This window comes from Grammomys surdaster, unplaced genomic scaffold (assembly GCF_004785775.1).
Source record: "Grammomys surdaster isolate TR1022 unplaced genomic scaffold, NIH_TR_1.0 188, whole genome shotgun sequence".
In the NCBI taxonomy this organism is placed as follows: domain Eukaryota; kingdom Metazoa; phylum Chordata; class Mammalia; order Rodentia; family Muridae; genus Grammomys; species Grammomys surdaster.
Window position 1 is genome coordinate 5,035,850 of NW_021604633.1, and position 17,238 is coordinate 5,053,087.

General features: G+C 47.0%; 1 protein-coding gene across 2 annotated transcripts in view; it reads left to right on the forward strand.

The window, feature by feature from the left end:
* Positions 1 to 16,688, forward strand: part of Pxdn (peroxidasin) — an 80,767-nt gene extending 64,079 nt beyond the window's left edge. For both annotated transcript variants that reach the window (XM_028768891.1, XM_028768892.1), the window contains 7 exons: positions 1,070 to 2,573; positions 4,866 to 5,000; positions 5,706 to 5,914; positions 10,520 to 10,640; positions 10,906 to 11,035; positions 13,512 to 13,625; positions 14,531 to 16,688. In XM_028768891.1, coding sequence (XP_028624724.1) covers positions 1,070 to 2,573; positions 4,866 to 5,000; positions 5,706 to 5,914; positions 10,520 to 10,640; positions 10,906 to 11,035; positions 13,512 to 13,625; positions 14,531 to 14,650 — 2,333 coding nt within the window. In that variant the 3' untranslated portion in view covers positions 14,651 to 16,688. The remainder of the gene's footprint in view (positions 1 to 1,069; positions 2,574 to 4,865; positions 5,001 to 5,705; positions 5,915 to 10,519; positions 10,641 to 10,905; positions 11,036 to 13,511; positions 13,626 to 14,530) is intronic.
* Positions 16,689 to 17,238: the final 550 nt, after the last annotated feature.

Below are 17,238 nucleotides of genomic sequence, written 5' to 3' on the forward strand. Positions count from 1 at the left end.
ACAAAGAGAGAGACAGAGAAAGAGACACAGAGAGACCGAAAGAGATAGAAAGAAACAGAATACACATGCGTATTGGTCTCACATACCTGGATATGTGCACATGTGTGAATGTGAGTGTGCCCTTGTGTGGGCAAGTATCTTGCATATCTTACATAGGGGCATATCATATGAGTGTGCAGGCAGGATTATGAGCATGTGTGTGTGTGTGTGTGTGTGTATGAGAGTTCATGTGTGAGTGTGTATACATGAGTTTCCATGTGTGAGCTGGCCCTCAGATATTTGTGCTTGTCTGAAGACTGGAACACTATGTGAGGGAGGGGTAGTGAGAAAGGGAAAGGCCTTGGCTATGCCAATGTCTTCAAGCCACATTTGATGAAGCAGCTTTGACTGTGGGGCCCTGAGGTGTTTCTGTAGCTATGTTTTGATGGCTTTAGGAAGGTCATAGAGATCTCTTAGTGGCATACTGCTGACCAGCAAGACCTGGGGATTTTCTGTGGCTGATGGGCAGTCCAAGGCTTCCTGAGAAGGAAGGCAAACATCCTGTGGCTGGCCAGGTTGGAGGGTGTGGGTGTGTTTTATGATGGATTTTGTAGGATGCAAGACAGTGTCATGAACAGTGTCATCCTGGGTGGATGGCAGGAGTCTGAGGCCCCTGTTGCTGTCCTCATACTTGTAAGTGGTTATAGGATAGACTCTGAAGAAAGGTGCTTCAGTAGAGTTAGTAGTCACTGAAATGTACAGTGATGGGCAGAGGGAAGCTATGCCATAAGGAGAGGACTGAGGGCTGGTGCAGAGGTGCTTCTCTGCCTGTTCCATGGAACAATCTGCGGAGAGGCCGAAGGTCCTCAGTTTTGGACCTCTGAATGTGCTGAGTCTCTCATCTTATTAGAGCTAGTAGTATAAAACCATAGACCCAATGGAAAGGCGTCAAAACTGTCAGCAAACAGTGAGCTGAGCAGGAAGGGAACATCCCACCAGATTAGATGCCAGAGCATCTGCAGGCACCAGCGCTGAAGGTGGCGGTCTGCACCCTTCTGGTGGAAGTCAGCACCACCCTACTGTGTTGCAGGTTACCACTACAATGATCTAGTGTCCCCGCAATACCTGAGCCTCATCGCCAACCTGTCTGGCTGCACTGCACACCGTCGTGTGAACAACTGCTCAGACATGTGCTTCCACCAGAAGTATAGGACACACGATGGCACATGCAACAATCTACAGCACCCGATGTGGGGTGCCTCCCTGACCGCCTTCGAGCGCCTGCTGAAGGCTGTGTATGAGAATGGATTTAACACACCCCGGGGCATTAATCCCCAACGTCAGTACAATGGACATGTACTACCCATGCCTCGCCTGGTGTCTACCACACTGATTGGGACAGAGGTGATCACCCCTGACGAGCAGTTCACACACATGCTGATGCAATGGGGCCAGTTCCTTGACCATGACCTAGACTCTACAGTGGTGGCCCTGAGCCAGGCCCGCTTCTCTGATGGCCAACATTGCAGCTCAGTGTGCAGCAATGACCCGCCCTGTTTCTCGGTCATGATCCCCCCCAACGATCCCCGGGTGCGGAGTGGCGCCCGATGCATGTTCTTCGTGCGATCGAGCCCCGTGTGTGGCAGCGGCATGACGTCCCTGCTCATGAACTCTGTGTACCCTCGAGAGCAGATCAACCAGCTCACCTCCTACATTGATGCCTCCAATGTGTACGGCAGCACAGACCACGAAGCCCGCAGCATCCGGGACCTGGCCAGCCATCGCGGCCTGCTGCGTCAGGGCATTGTGCAGAGGTCTGGCAAGCCCCTGCTTCCCTTCGCCACAGGGCCACCCACTGAGTGTATGCGTGATGAGAATGAGAGCCCAATACCATGCTTTCTGGCTGGCGACCACCGTGCCAACGAGCAGCTGGGCCTGACCAGCATGCATACGCTGTGGTTCCGGGAGCACAACCGAATTGCCGCAGAGCTCTTGAAGCTGAACCCGCATTGGGATGGGGACACTGTCTACCATGAGACACGCAAGATAGTGGGGGCAGAGATACAGCACATTACCTACAGGCACTGGCTACCCAAGATCCTGGGGGAGGTGGGCATGAAGATGCTTGGTGAGTACCGGGGCTATGACCCCAGTGTCAATGCTGGCATCTTTAATGCCTTTGCCACTGCAGCCTTCAGGTTTGGTCACACTCTGATCAACCCTCTGCTCTACCGGCTGGATGAGAACTTTGAGCCCATCCCACAGGGCCATGTGCCCCTCCACAAAGCCTTCTTCTCACCCTTCCGGATTGTCAATGAGGGGGGCATTGACCCACTTCTCCGAGGGCTGTTTGGGGTGGCAGGAAAGATGCGCATTCCCTCTCAATTGCTGAACACGGAGCTCACAGAGAGGCTGTTCTCCATGGCGCACACAGTGGCCCTTGACCTGGCTGCCATCAATATCCAGCGAGGCCGGGACCATGGCATCCCACCCTACCATGACTACAGGGTCTACTGCAACTTGTCAGCTGCTTATACCTTTGAGGACCTGAAAAATGAGATCAAGAGCCCCGTGATCCGGGAGAAACTGCAGAGGTGAGTTCTGGTAAACTGAGGCACTTTGATAGGTATGTTAGCTGTCAAGTAACCTTGGCTGTGAACTGTGATGTCACCATCTCTAGGTTCAAACTTCTGTTGTGACTTGCGGTCAGATGAGAGAAATCTGTGGTGGCTGAGATTGGACAGCCTGTGGTCTACCGGCTAGGATGTTACAGAGCCAGCCCATTGTTGGAGTAGTCATGTCTGCCAGCCTCTCTGTGCTCAGGAGGTGGACTTTGCAAACTGTAAGAAGTTGTCTGTTGAGATAGCAGTTATACTTACCTAGCTGGGACAGTAAAAGTCATGCAAATGGGCCTCAGACTGGCCGGCCTCCTGGGCCTGGCTTGCCACCTATACTGTGACTCATGCGTGAGTGGTTATTGCTCATTGAAGAGGAGAATTGGCCTGGGAGCTGGATAACCGTCTGTAAAGTTTCATGGAGAGACAAATACTCAGAAGGTAGACCAGGTCTGTTCAGGATTTGATCTTCTCATCTAGGGCCAGGATTCTTCAGACCTTCTGCCTCCTAGGGGCTGTTGAGACCTGAAGGCTTGCAGGAGGTCTCTCCCTTGTGAGGTACTGCAGTTTCTGAATGAGGGCTGCTCTGCCTCCCTGGGCTGCAGTTCGTTTATATAATAGTATTTGATTACTAGCGAGGGAAGCACGTTCTCCATAGGGACAATTTTTTTTTTTTGTCACCGCTATGCTTAATTGGGATTTATGTTCACTTGACTGTACTTCATGGGCATCATGTCCCCTGTGTTCCCATCCAGATGGCCATGGATGGCTTTCCCAGTCATCGTTTGCTTGCCAAAATATTTCAGAACTTCTCAGTTTCTGGTAATACTGCTACTGATGCTGGAGGTGGTGGACCTGGACCAGCTGTAGGGGAGAGACCCTGGCAAAGATGACAACACACACACACGCACACACACACAGAGATTACTCATTTATTCTTTCTGTGAAGCAATTACAAAGAGGAACAAAATGAGATGTGAACAGGAGGAAAGCTGACTGTCCATGAAAGCCAAGGCTGTCGGGATTTTGAGCAGGCCTTGGGGACTGCAGCTGTCGTCTACTGTCCTGGCAGTTAATTAAGTTTTACATTTCAGGGAAGCCTGGGGATAAAGAGTTGGGCTGAATCTGGGCTTCTCTCCCTGGTGGAGTCCCCAGGCCCCCGGCTGAGGGAGCTCTGTAGTGCCATGGAGAGCATCCCCAGCAGACTGGAAACAGATATCCTTTAACCTCCTGCTACCCTTTTCAAAATGGGAGAGCAAGGAGTAGGTGTCCTGAGGTGGCACTGGCATCTGGTGCCTGTACAGCAAGACCAGAAGCCCTCTATGTGCCCATGGCAGGTAACTTCCAGCAAGGCCTCGGAGGCTTTAGTCCAGGGCACTTGTCCCTGAACATCAGGCAGTGACCACAGTTTATTCTTGGACAGGCTAGATGCCAGCTTAATGAGAGTAGGTTTGGCGTAAGGTGAATGTATGTCATGTTGTAAGATGAATGTATGTCTTCTCAAAAGCATGTCAGATAGATTATAGGGTGTTTCACTGTCACTCCAAGCCTGGTGGGGAATGGAGGGTTGGGCATAGGGGTTGGAAGATGTTTCAGACTCTAGCACAGTCTCCAGCAGCAATTGGAACAAAAACCACCTGTTGCCTTGAAAGCTCTTTGGAAATTGCACAAGGCTAGAAAAGAAAGGTCTGTGGGCCTTGCTGGTTCTTTCTGTATCTTTTTGTGTGGGAATACATATTCCCAGAGCATGGAGGACTTAAGAGAATGCTTGTTAAACATTTGAAAATGTTTAAGCCTCATGTTAGATATCTACCCTATCTAATTAGCCAGCATTTCCATTGACAAATACGTTTCAATATATGGTAGGGTTTAATACTAATATTAATATTTAATATGATTCTTTACAATTCATTGTTCATATACTTAAGAAAGAAGATAGCTGTGAAGATAGAAAGGTTGCCTCATGGAGTTGGGTTGTTCTCCTTGAAGCACAGGAAAGAATTATGTTTTAATTTTGTTATATTTTTGGCTTTTCAAATCACTTATAAGTAAAGATATTTATATATATATTTATATTTATATATATATATATATATATTATATATGAGAAAAGAGGAAAATTATTTAAAATATGATTAAAGACCATTTAAAGAGAGTTCTCTTTGTCCATTAAAAGTCTGGAGGATGTGTGGGGCCTTTTCCCTGTTTGCTGTGTTTCATATCCCAGGCAACTGTGTTGGGCACACTCAACTTTCTCCTTGTCTATTGCAGGCTATATGGCTCGACTCTCAACATTGATCTGTTTCCAGCCCTCATGGTGGAAGACCTGGTCCCTGGCAGCCGCTTGGGGCCCACACTCATGTGCCTGCTCAGCACACAGTTCCGTCGCCTGCGGGATGGAGACAGGTGAGTGCTAGAAAATCTTGTCTTAACATGGTTGGTGTGGATTCGGGACAGAGAGGACCTGTGCTTGCTTGTGACAGTGAGACCCTCTCCCCACTTGCTGCCCTTCAAATGGCTCCACACCTCCTTTAGGCTGCCTGGCACCTTATCCTTTTATGCTAACACACCTGAGTCCCAGGTGCTATTGGCCTCTGAAGTCAATGAAAATGGGAAGGTCTCCAGGAGCCTTTTGATTGACTGTACATGCCAGTGCCAGGATTAGAACACCGTTGTTTATTTTGTTTGGATTTTCGAGATAGGATTTCACTGTATAGCTTAGGCTGGCCTCACACTCACGGCCAGTCTTCTGCCTCAGATGTGTACCATAACAACCTTATTGAGACTTGGGGGCTTTTGACAAGATTTTTTTTTCATTTTAAAAATGTTAATTTATTTTAGGAAATGGGAAAGTGGCCAAAGCATCAGCTGATGAGTTTAGTTAGTGTAGCTTTCCATCCTTCTTGGATGTTTTAGCTATCTTCTTGCTGTTTTCTATCATTTATTGGGTGGGAATTTGAGCAGTGACTGGCTTTTTTTTTTTTAATTCCTGCTAACTGAATCCATAATTTCCACATTGGAAGAACATTCTCTCTTGGATCCTTGTGGCTGACATTCTCCCTGTCCTCTGCCGACCCCACTGACCCTGCTCTTGTCATCCCTGGAGTCCAGGTTGTGGTATGAGAACCCAGGCGTGTTCTCCCCCGCCCAGCTGACTCAGCTCAAGCAGACGTCCCTGGCGAGGATCCTTTGTGACAACTCAGACAACATCACCCGTGTGCAGCAGGATGTGTTCAGGGTGGCAGAGTTCCCACACGGTTACAGCAGCTGCGAGGACATCCCCAGAGTGGACCTGCGAGTGTGGCAGGACTGTTGTGAAGGTATACGCTGCCAGCACCCTGCCCTTTCCATCTCCCCCATTGCTGTTGCTTTGCATGAGAACGGAGAAAACAGCCTTTGGCCCTCGGTGTGGGAATTGTTCATGATTGCTTTGCTTTATAAGCGGCTATATGGTTTGAGGGATGAATGTCGGGTTTTGTCTTTTATCATAAAAGCACCTAGCCTTGAGCCTTGGCTATATGGGTTGGTAACTCCGTCCACTCTGCCTCTTGATGAATTTAGGAGGCACCCCAGGCTAGAGGGCTGCCTTACCATCTTAAATAGATGTACACTAAAGTCCTGGTGGAAGTTCGGTACAGAAGAGGCTCACACAGACCACTGAGCTGTGTGTATATTTCTTGATGGCAGTTATCACCACAGATGTCTCGTGTTAAGCTGTCACTAGAACTTCGCAGCCTCCTGATAATCTCAGACTGCACCTTCTATCAACCAAAATACTGTGTCAAAGAGAACAAACCTTTAGTGTGTTTACACATCTAAGGGATTGTGTGATAGCCAGTGAACCCTGCTCACAAAGGATGACAATAAGCTCCTCCAGGAAGCATAGCAAGCATGCTGTGTTATGCAGATGCAATCCTGTAACTTTCAGGAAGGAGTTGTGGACTGTCTTCCTGAAGAGCTAGAGGGTAGCCTGCAGATGTGAGAGGTCTTGATGTTAGGTCTGGAGAACCTAATGGATCTGTGCAGTCCATTCCTGTCAGCCTGGGCAGGCCTGCTCCCTGCCATGTCTGTCCATCTCACACAGGCCACCATCATAGCCCTAGCAGCCACTGGCTTCTGTGGTGACTGTTCTACCGTCTCTTCCCCACTTTACATTCTTCAGTTCCTCTCTTGGTTAACCTCAGTTTCCAGTTTCTAATTCGACTGCAATTTTGGCTTTATTCAAACTATGATCAGAGCCCCATAGATAATAAAGCTGGGGACACTTACAACCTCAGCCAAGTGACGTAGTGTTTGTGGTGAGAAGAGGGCTCCAGAGGACGGATGCTCCAGGCACAATGGAGCAGCACACTTGGTTCTCAGCCCTGCCCTATCTGTTGGACCCTGAACGAGATGGGCCACATAAGGCTCGCGAAGAGGCACACGGAATTCAGAACTGTGGTTATTTTTCTGCTAAAGTAGTCACTCAAGATATTTAGTAAGTATTAAAATCAGGTTGGGCTTTTGAAGCTGCATTTAACATCCTAAGAGGATGTGTGGTGGGTACAACTTATGTGAGTGTGTATGATCATGTGGTTTGTCCAAAGTGACTTTTTTTGCATACGTTTCTCCCATATGTATGTGTGTATGTATGTATCATGCTCTCTCCACTCCTCCCCCCCTCCCTCTTTCCCTCTCTCCCTTGTATTATAAGAATTCACATAAGGACATTGTGATTACTGTGTACCTAGTCCTGAATTGCTGCTATTCTTGAGGTCACACTGTGGGAAGTTATATCTGCTTTTACTTCTGTTTGTTTTAACTCTCCCAGGTTTTCTCAGCTTAAATACTTGCCTGCGAGGATGACATTATTTTGTCTGTAGGAGACTTGTCTTGAAAGTAGTGTGCAAGGCCAGTCCTTATTCTCAGATACAGAGCTTCTATTTTCTGATAACATCACCAGGACCCCTTCTGCTACAGAAGTAGATCCAGGCTTCATTCTTTTACTTAGAAGTATCCCCAGTCCTGGAAGGGATGTCTCTGTGGCAGGCATTGTCTTGGCTTGTGTCTCTTTTCTAATCCCTTGTCCCCCAGATACTCTGCCTCTTAAAATAGCAGGCTCTGTCCAAGCCCAAAGGGCTTCAAGATTCTAAATTTATGGTTTCTGTTTTAGCCTAAACCCATTCCTAACATATAGTAGAAAATACAAAATATTGAAATCTTTCAAGAAAAAAAAATGTTTGTTGCTATTAACTTTTGGGAGGGGGGTTGTGTGCATGGTGTGTGCTTCCATAGTATGTGTGTGTTTGCATGTGTGCACGTGCACATGCATATGTGTACACTTGGCATGGAGAGGCTAGAGGTTGGCAGCCAGTGCCTCCTTTGATCACCCTCCACCTTGTTTACTCATCAGGGAACTTTATTGACCCCAGAGCCTGAGAGTCCCACTTGTCTAGCTAGCCAGCTCTCTTTAGAGAGTCAACTCCACTCTTCTGACTGCTCAGCAAGTGCTGTATTTACTGAGCTGTCTCCCCAGACCCTGTTCTTCTAACTAAGCTTAGAAGAATACTCACCAGGGATCATTTCCTGGAGCTACACCTGCATGGCAACACCAAGAGCAATACTCATGTACCCCAGAACCTGAAACATCTGCTTCTGAGTTGTGGCACTGCCCATTTCTTTAAACTAGATGTGACATTGCAGCCTAGGGTCTGTTGAGTCTTAGGACATTGTACACATACACACATGTGTACAGCCCACATATGTAGACACAGAGGCAGTCGCAGGCAGGTACATACCAATACCCACATACAGTCCCTATTTGAAATACTATAGAGAATTTAAATATTTCACCCAAATTCACCAACTGTATTAACATTTTCTATAGATTTATTTACACTTTTACTAATGCATATTCTATGTGTACACAAGTATATATTATCTATAAATGAATAAAACACAAAAGGTTTTTTATATAAATAAATAAAACTCTAAAGTTGAAGATTTCCTGCTACCTGTTCCTAAATAATTTACTGAAGTATAATTATAATTGGAAAATTTCACATGGATAAAATTGTTACCTAATTTTTGGATCTTGTTTGAATTCTACTTACATCATTTTCCCAATGATGTTAGTTCATGACAGGTTCTACCCAGACTCCTCACTTAATTTTACCTGAAAGTTCCCAAAAGGACCCAGATTGAGACAGACTAAGACCTCTTCTCCTTTTGGTAGGTTTCCCTCCATGTGGGTTTTTCTGACTTTTTCCTAAAGGTTAAGTGAGACATTGGGGCATGGATGGATGCACACGGGGCTGTATTATATATGTGTGTTTTATGTACCATAGTTAGGAGGCATAAGGAACAGGTTTGTCCCATGACTAGCGACAGTGATTCAAGTTAATTACTTAAAAGGTTTGACTAGAAATTCTGGTGTCAGTAGGGTTATAAACATGTGACTTCACTTAGAATCTGAACATTCTCCTCCTTTGCAGCAAATTCTTCTCTTGTGTAAGGTTCTGGGTGGAGGAGTAGACCATTCCTAGGCAGGCAAGGTGTTCCAGGTGAGGGTCAGATTTGGAGCACAGGTGTCCTGTATACACAGAACTTTCCAGGTGTACCATGATTTGGTATATTTGCTTTGTGAACACGTCACTTCTCTAGCAGCAGCGTTAGGTGTGGGGTTGCACTAGGGCCTAGGTTGCACTAGATTGCAAAGTGCATGCAGTTGACACAGGCCAGGCAGAACCGTGTAGTCATTGTACTTTGTGCTAGAGGGATAGCTGGAGCATCCATGGCAAATATGGTGGCTCTGGATTCCCAGAACCCACCTAATGTATAGTTCTGAGGTCAGGGCCACGGGGCACGCCCATTCCCATGGGACACACCCTGCCTTCTTATTGTTCTCTGGTAGTCTGGGGCAAGGCTTTGTGATGGAGAATCACACTTGCCCTCTTCCAGAATCTCCAGCTTTGCCTGGCCTGGCTTCTGTTTTCAGAAAAGATTGGAGGAAGAGGTTCTAATCACGGCTGTGAAAGGCCAAGCTGCTGTGGCTCTGGTTTGTGTCCTAGAGCCATCTGAGGAGCCACTGTATCTACTCTGATTAGTGGACAGAGCAGATTTAACCCTCCCTCTTTAACTCAGGTCAGATAATGACCAGTGATAGCAAATGACGTGCCTCTCAAGGACTGTTTTGTGGTCAGAAGTGAGGCCTTGGCTCAGTTAGAACACATCTTCCCATTTCTAGGGACAGACATCAGGACCTTCAGTCTCTCATCCACAGATGCAACTGCCGCTGGCCTCTGTGTATTACTCCTTGGCCTTTGCCAGGGTTTCTGCTTCAGTGGGGCCAACAGGACTTTAGAATTTGGGAGAGACGACCTTTGCTTTCTTCTGGGCCAGGCTATTCTAACAGGGAAAAGGAGGTACACAAATGGATGACTTTAGTGGATTGTGTAGGTAGGCTTAGGTGAGACAGAATAGGATTTCTTCACATTTCTAGAGCTTGGGATGAGGCCTCAACTGAGGCAAGGGAGGGTTTGGCAATTACTTGGACTTCTTACGGGCTGATTTGAGCCGATCATGAGGTTGCGTGGGGGCAGAGTATCATGTGACAATCGCAAGAGGACTTAGATCATAAAAGTAGAGTGCTCAAGTCTACGGGGGTGGACTGTAGGAGGGCATAGCGGTCACCTGGGATGCCCCAGTGCAGGGCGGTTTGTCCTCAGGGAGACTGGCTTGAAGCTTTTAGCAGGTTTGAGTAATGGAACCACAGATACTCACAGACCCATTGTTAGCGCCATGAGAGTTCCTTCAGGTGCTGCCTGACATCCTAATTGAAGTGAGGAGAGGATGGGTCATAAAAACAGCTCCTTCTTTTACAGCTGTAAGTGTATCCTAAATTAGAGTCCTTTGTAACTGATTTCCCCATTTTGCTTTTTCACCAGACTGTAGGACCAGGGGACAATTCAATGCCTTCTCCTACCATTTCCGGGGAAGACGATCTCTAGAATTCAGCTATGAGGAGGATAAGCCCACAAAGAGAGCCAGGTGGCGGAAAGCGCTAAGGTGAGTTTTGGTGGAGTCTGGAACGTATCCTGCTTATAGTGAGTCTATGGAATAGGCTGAGGGCTTGCTGTTGCTTTGAGCTCAGTCATAGCCTAGGATGGCTAAAGCAGAAATGTCCCAGAGTACAGAGTAGACAAGGCCGGTGTCCTGCTTGACAGTGCTGGACTGTAGATTACTATACTGGGTGATCTACAGAAGAGATGCTCTTAGGAATGTTGGCTTAGACTTGCACATTGACACTCTGAATTTTATCCGTACTCCTTAGTGTCAAGCATGGCAAACATCTTAGCAATGCCACATCAGCCACTCATGAGCACTTGGAAGGGCCAGCAACTAATGACCTCAAGGAGTTTGTTCTGGAAATGCAAAAGATCATCACAGACCTCAGAAAACAGGTAAAGCTGGCCTGAGCCACTGCCATCTGCTCCTCCTTGGACCTTTTACCAACACACTTCCTGCCCCCTGTGCTCCCAGAGGCCTTGCATTTCTGAGTGATTGTGAAAGTGTTTACCTGCCCTCACGTGCTGTGGCATGGCCACTTGTATACCTTGCTTTGCTCTAGCTTGTCTATAGCTATGTTCCACAGAAGTCATGCCTTCATGCTTCCCTGTGAACTAGTGTGTTAGGCACTTTTATTGCTGTGATTAAATATCATAACCAAGACAACAAATAGAAGAGTTTCTTTGGGCTTACAGTTTCAGAAAGTTAGGAGTCCATGGTTATGGGTAGAGGCAGGGCCGCAGGAGTAGGAAGCCGAGGTTCGCATCTTGAACAGAAAACAGGAGTTTGAGAAAGGAACCAAGCAATGATGCAAAGCTTTGAAATCTCAGAGTCTGCCCACACCGATGGACTTCTTCCAACATGGCCAAGCCTCCTAGACCTTCGCCCAAACAACTGGGAAACATTTGCTCAAATGCCCAGGACTATTAGGGGACATCTCATTCAAACCACCACAACTGGAACACTGGGCAGAGGACACTTAGTGTCTCTAGGTTTAGAGAACCATAGCAGGGAATATGGCTGAGAAGATACCATTGGAATAGACAGAAAGTCCCAGAAAACACAGACAAACTCAGATAAAGAAGAGTGGGAGAATACAAACCTGAATTCCTGTTGGTAAGCCACTTCTAGTGGAATAGTTTGGAAGTAACTGTTTCCAGAGCCTAGTCAGTGACGGTAGACCAGTGGAAACTGCATGACACATGTGACAGTTTGTATATGTTCAGCCCAGGGTATGGCACTATTAGAAGGTATGGCTCTCTTGGAACAGATATGTCACTGTGGGCTTTAAGACCCTCATCCTAGCTTCCTGGAAGCCAGTATTCTGCTAGTAGCCTTCAGATAGATATAGAACTCTCAGCTTCTCCTGCACCATGCCTGCCTGGAGGCTGCCATGTTCCCAACTTGATGATAATGGACTGAACCTCTGAACCTGTAAGCCAGCCTTAATTAAATGTTGTCCTTATAAGAGTTGCCTTGGTCATGCTGTCCGTTTATAGCAGTAAAACCCTAACTAAGACAGCAGAGCACCCAGGACTATACACTACAGGGCTGGCTGAAGATCTATAGATAAATTCCTCTCTTTCTGTCTAAGGAACTTTGTTCTGCTTCTCTAAAGCTCCGTGTTCAATTACTAAAGGCCTTGTTTCAAAGAGAGGGGAGGCTGAGACCTCAGGCTAGACATGGGAGGTATGATCACTCAATGTTAAAGAACATTAAGTGTGTGTACTTGAATTATGAGGCAGAAAAGTGTTGTCCTGGGTGGTGTGGAGAATGTCCCAGAAGGTAGTGTACCATTAGTGACTGGTTTGTGGGATTCTTGGGTCTGGCTCTTTCCTGATCCCAAGGCTACTCATGTGATAGGCTCAGGGGAAACTCATATAACCCAAATTCCTTTCTAGATGAAAAAAAAAAAAAGGCTATTCCTATGGCATCTGTTCCTGCACGATCCTTGCCCTCCAGGCGTAGGGCTCCATCCCTGTGCATTCCAACACCCAGCTTGGTTTTCTCTGAAGCACTAGTGGGTGGTGCTGGGGACTCCTGGCTCAGGTGGAGAAGCTTAGACCAACCCAAGGAGACCTCTGGATACTGATGGAAGCAGGTGTTCTTTGGAGCAAAGGTTGGTCCAGGAAGTCCACATGGACTTAATGTCCACGGTACCATCACTTACGTTCTACCAGTAGTCAGAGACAGGACTGCTTGGCTGGAGATGCCACTAGACCTGACATTGCAGAATGGCCTTTTTACAGACAGCTAAGGAAGTTTTGGTCCTTCCCTGCACGACCTTCCTGTGCAGTTGCCTATGGCTCATCAATGCTGACAGCCATCCAGATCACAGCCACCTTAGTCCTTAGATATCTGTGCTTTGAGTTAACTCAGAGTCAGCCATTGGTGCCCATGTTACTCTCCATTTCCTGAGGACACTCACCTATCCTTTAGTTTTCTTCAAGACCTCAAGTAGGAATGCTGAGAGTTAATAACTAAAACATCAGTTATGCTAGTGAGTTATTCCTACAGAAGTTTGCTTTGTTTTGTTTGGAAATGCTGCAGCATATCTTATTTGTGAATAGCTCTTTGGGTAACTGAATTCCAGTTGGGATTTAGGCTGTTGGGAGAATGGCCATCCTAATACAAAGACAACAAGGTGTTCTTAGTGCCAAGGAGCCTCACAAAGTAGCTTGAGGTTCTGTGCTCTGCTCCAGTGTGGACTGGGAACCACCTTGTGCTCAGTAGGTAGGCAGGGGGCAGGGTTGAACTCCCTGTGGCAAGTAGGCTCGCATCACCTGTTGTCATGTGGGCAGCCTCTCCTCTGCTGAGCATGGCTGTTGAAGTTTATTCTATCAAGATTGACTGCCTTGTGCCTTGCTGCAGATAAACAGCCTGGAGTCTCGGCTCAGTACCACAGAGTGTGTGGATGACAGTGGCGAAACCCACGGCAGCAACACGAAGTGGAAGAAAGACACATGCACAGTTTGTGAGTGCAAAGTAAGTATGGGGTCAGGTCTGTGTTCATACTCATCACACCTGGAGAGCCAGTGGTCCAAATGTCCCTCTGGCCTCATCCTCAGTGCTGGTTTCCCCTCATAAGCTGCAAAGAGCAAATGGGGGGCATTTGTGTGAACCACCTTAGCTTCTAATGGTGTATAAGGAGTACTCATACCTGTGAACCTGAAAACTCCACAGCTTAGGACCTGTCCTCGAAGAGCTGGCTCTTACATTCACTCCCCCTGCCCTCATCCCTATTGTCCAGGGCTGACCTGGGATATTAGTTACAGAGAATGCTAGCAGACATAGTACATCTTTGGGAAGAGGTGACAGGTAGGCCAGTGGTAAACCTTAGTTATGAGCACAGGTTCCCTGCAGCCCTGTTAGGAATAAACTTGTAACAGAGCCAGAAGGCAGGACAGCAGAGATGAGGGCAGATCCAGATCACCTCTTGTCTAGCAGGGGACAAGGTTTTCATCTGTCCCTTTACCTGAACACTCCTGCAGAGTACCCCAAACGTCCCTGGTTGCCTGGCTAAAGAAGACGAAGCTAGGAGAGGAAAGATGACTTGCAGAGACAAAGACTATGGTCTCATTGTGCTTCCTGGCAGGGTTAAGTGGAGATTAGGTGTGGGACAGTTCAGTCCTTTGATCCTGGGCTTCACAGTGGGGTTAGAGGACAGTAGAGTGTGCAGTGGGATCTTCCAGGGGATGTATTTATAGATGAAATGCTCCAAGCGTTGTCTTTAGTCACAATCCCAGGCAAGCTGAGCCAAACACAGAGGCTAGGACATACTGTGGGAGATGAGGGTAAGAACCATGGGATGTCATACTGGGTCAGGGGTCATGTGGATCATGCCAAGTAGAGGGCCCAAGAATGACAAAAATGTATCTCTCCTCCTTTAGAATGGCCAGGTCACCTGCTTTGTGGAAGCTTGCCAGCCTGCAGCCTGCCAGCAGCCTGTGACAGTCGAAGGTGCTTGCTGTCCCATCTGCTTAAGGAACACTGCAGAGGAAAAGCCTTAGTGTTTCTGAGCTGAGCTCCTCGAAGCTGGTCCACAGAATCCTTGTGAGCCTAGATGACAACATGGGGAGCTTCAGACCACAGGACAAGTTGGGATCTCAAACATTTCAGGACCTCCGCTGTGCCATCGCAAAAGCAGTCGGGGCTGCTTCAGACCCTGTGTTTGTAGAAGGAAATTGAGCAGGCGGGAGTGGGTGCAGGCTCTGGCCCTCCCTTCATGTTAGACTTCTCAGGTTTATTATTTAAGTGTTTTCAAATGGAAAATTGGTGCTACTATTAAATCACACAGTTAAGACATGGGTTTCGACATTGCTTCTGCCTGATGATGCCATTTCTGTTTAAACGAGGCAGGAGGTCTTTGACAGGCTTCATTTAAACAGAAGCATTTGGCAAATAGAACAGGATCTTATAAAATAACATCCTGGGCCACAATCCCTACGGGGTACTAGGGCTTTCTTCCACCACTCCTTCATGTCTGCTGTCTTCCCGTTCAGGGTCCTTCAGCATCTAATAACAGTACCGACACAATCCTGCACCTTGGGACCATGCCCGCCTTCTACACACGACTGTCACATTATTAAGCCACATTTAGAAATAATCTTCTTTCCACTTAGAACGTGTGTAAATACTGCCTTGCTATAAACTGAATGTGAAATCCTTTGGTCCCATGCCATGTTGAATGACCTGAACAGCCCTTTGCATTGGTAGGATGGTCTGCAGCCACCACCTGCCTTGGTTCCTGGCCACAGTGTAGGGAGGGTAATTCACTCTCCAGGTCCTTTGAATAGGTGACAAGACAGGCAGAGCCTGAATGTCAGGAAATCACATTGTGTGAATGCTTTAAAGGAAAAAAAATCCCTATACCTCATTTTTTATTGCATGATGTTTTATAAAAATTTGCCCATTTTAGATGTTAGAAAAAATTATTTCCACTATGCAAATTTTTTTAATTCAGTGAAAAGCAACTATTATACCTCATAGTCTCTTGTTTTTAATTGACCAAAATATTCCATTCTAGTCTCAGAAGGTTCTGAGGACTCTTCCTGAACAAGCAAGTGTCACCTTATATACACTGATGTGCCCAGCACTGTATGCCAGCCATTGTGGGTACATCAAGAGGGTCACCTTCCCCCAGGGCTGGGGAGGAAGACCTCAAGGACATAGACGAGTCAATGTCAGTTGGAAAAGGACAAAATGGATGCCATTCTAGGGAGACTATGGTCAGATAGGGAGTTGTTCAGTTCCTCAAAGCCTCTGGCTTATGTTGGGCAGTAAGGCCATTGTGGTGTGTACGTATATGATCCCTGTGCTGATACAATTACCTTCCTAGAGATCACTCAGAGCCATATGTGTAAGGCTGCTGAGCAGAGACAGCATCCCAGCATGGGCATGTTGACGGTGGATTCACCACATTGCATATGGAAAAGGGGTCACCTTGTCTTAACCCTCATGTTGCTAATGATATTCAGAAGCTGGTGGTCCAGCAGGGGCAGGCATTCATGAAATATTAAGTTGAACTTAGTGATGAGATTTCAGAACAGACTTCTGTGAAGTAGGAGACGTAACCGTGCATCTGAAATCTGATGGCTGTGTAATTGCTCAGGCATGGAAACGGTGGGAGAGCCTGCCCTGGGTATCTGGTGTCTCACATGAACCCCAGGGGTATGTCTTGTGCCAAGACACAAAAATGTCCATGGAGTTTAGACAGGTGCCAAGGGTTTTTGTTCTCTGCTCCTGTGTGGGAAGCTGGCTGTGACTTTTTATTTTCTGTATTTCAAACCAAGATGTCTGCAGATCTCCATTTTGATGTTACAGCCACATTGCCCAGGCAGTGGGCAGTGGCCAGATACCCTTTCTGACTAGCCACTGCACTGGGCTTCTGTGATTCAAAGTAGTGTACATATTTATTTACTTTTCTGACTGTTGCCAACAGCCAAATGACATTTTATGTTCCTTGTATCCAGTCCATTACCAAAGAGGGGTTTGCACTTTGTAATGACGCCTTTCAGTTCAAATAAAAGGACCACATCGTCAAGTGGAGACTCTGTCCTTTGTACTTTGACACAAACAATAACTCATTCACTGAATGATGTGGAAGTAAGAGGAAGGGATCCAGTCCTCCCCAGACACCAGAAACCCAGAGCGATGCTATGAGCTACTGTGATGAAGAAAAAGGAAAGAAAAGGTATGTGTGTCAGGGTGGGGGATAGTTAGAGAAACTTTTCTTTTTGAGATCGGGAGGATGCCTTGGCCAGCCTGATGTGATGTGGGTTCAGCCCCTGCAATAAACAGTTTCCTTGTGGACCAGAATGTTCCATTTTCAGGAAATCCATGGTGCTTTTGGCCCTCTGAGGGGACAGGATGGGTGGGTAGGCTCTGTTCTTACAAAGCATGACTGCAGATCATGCAGGTCTCATCATGCCATCAATACAGAACGTCTCCCATATGTTGGTGCTTGTGCGTGGCCTTCAGCCTGATCAAGGTGACTTGGGACGCGGGTTAGGGAGAGGATGCTGTTCTGGTGGAAACAGAAAATTGACGCTGTCTTTACGGAGCCTGGACCAGATGATGTTGTTCATTTAACTATCAT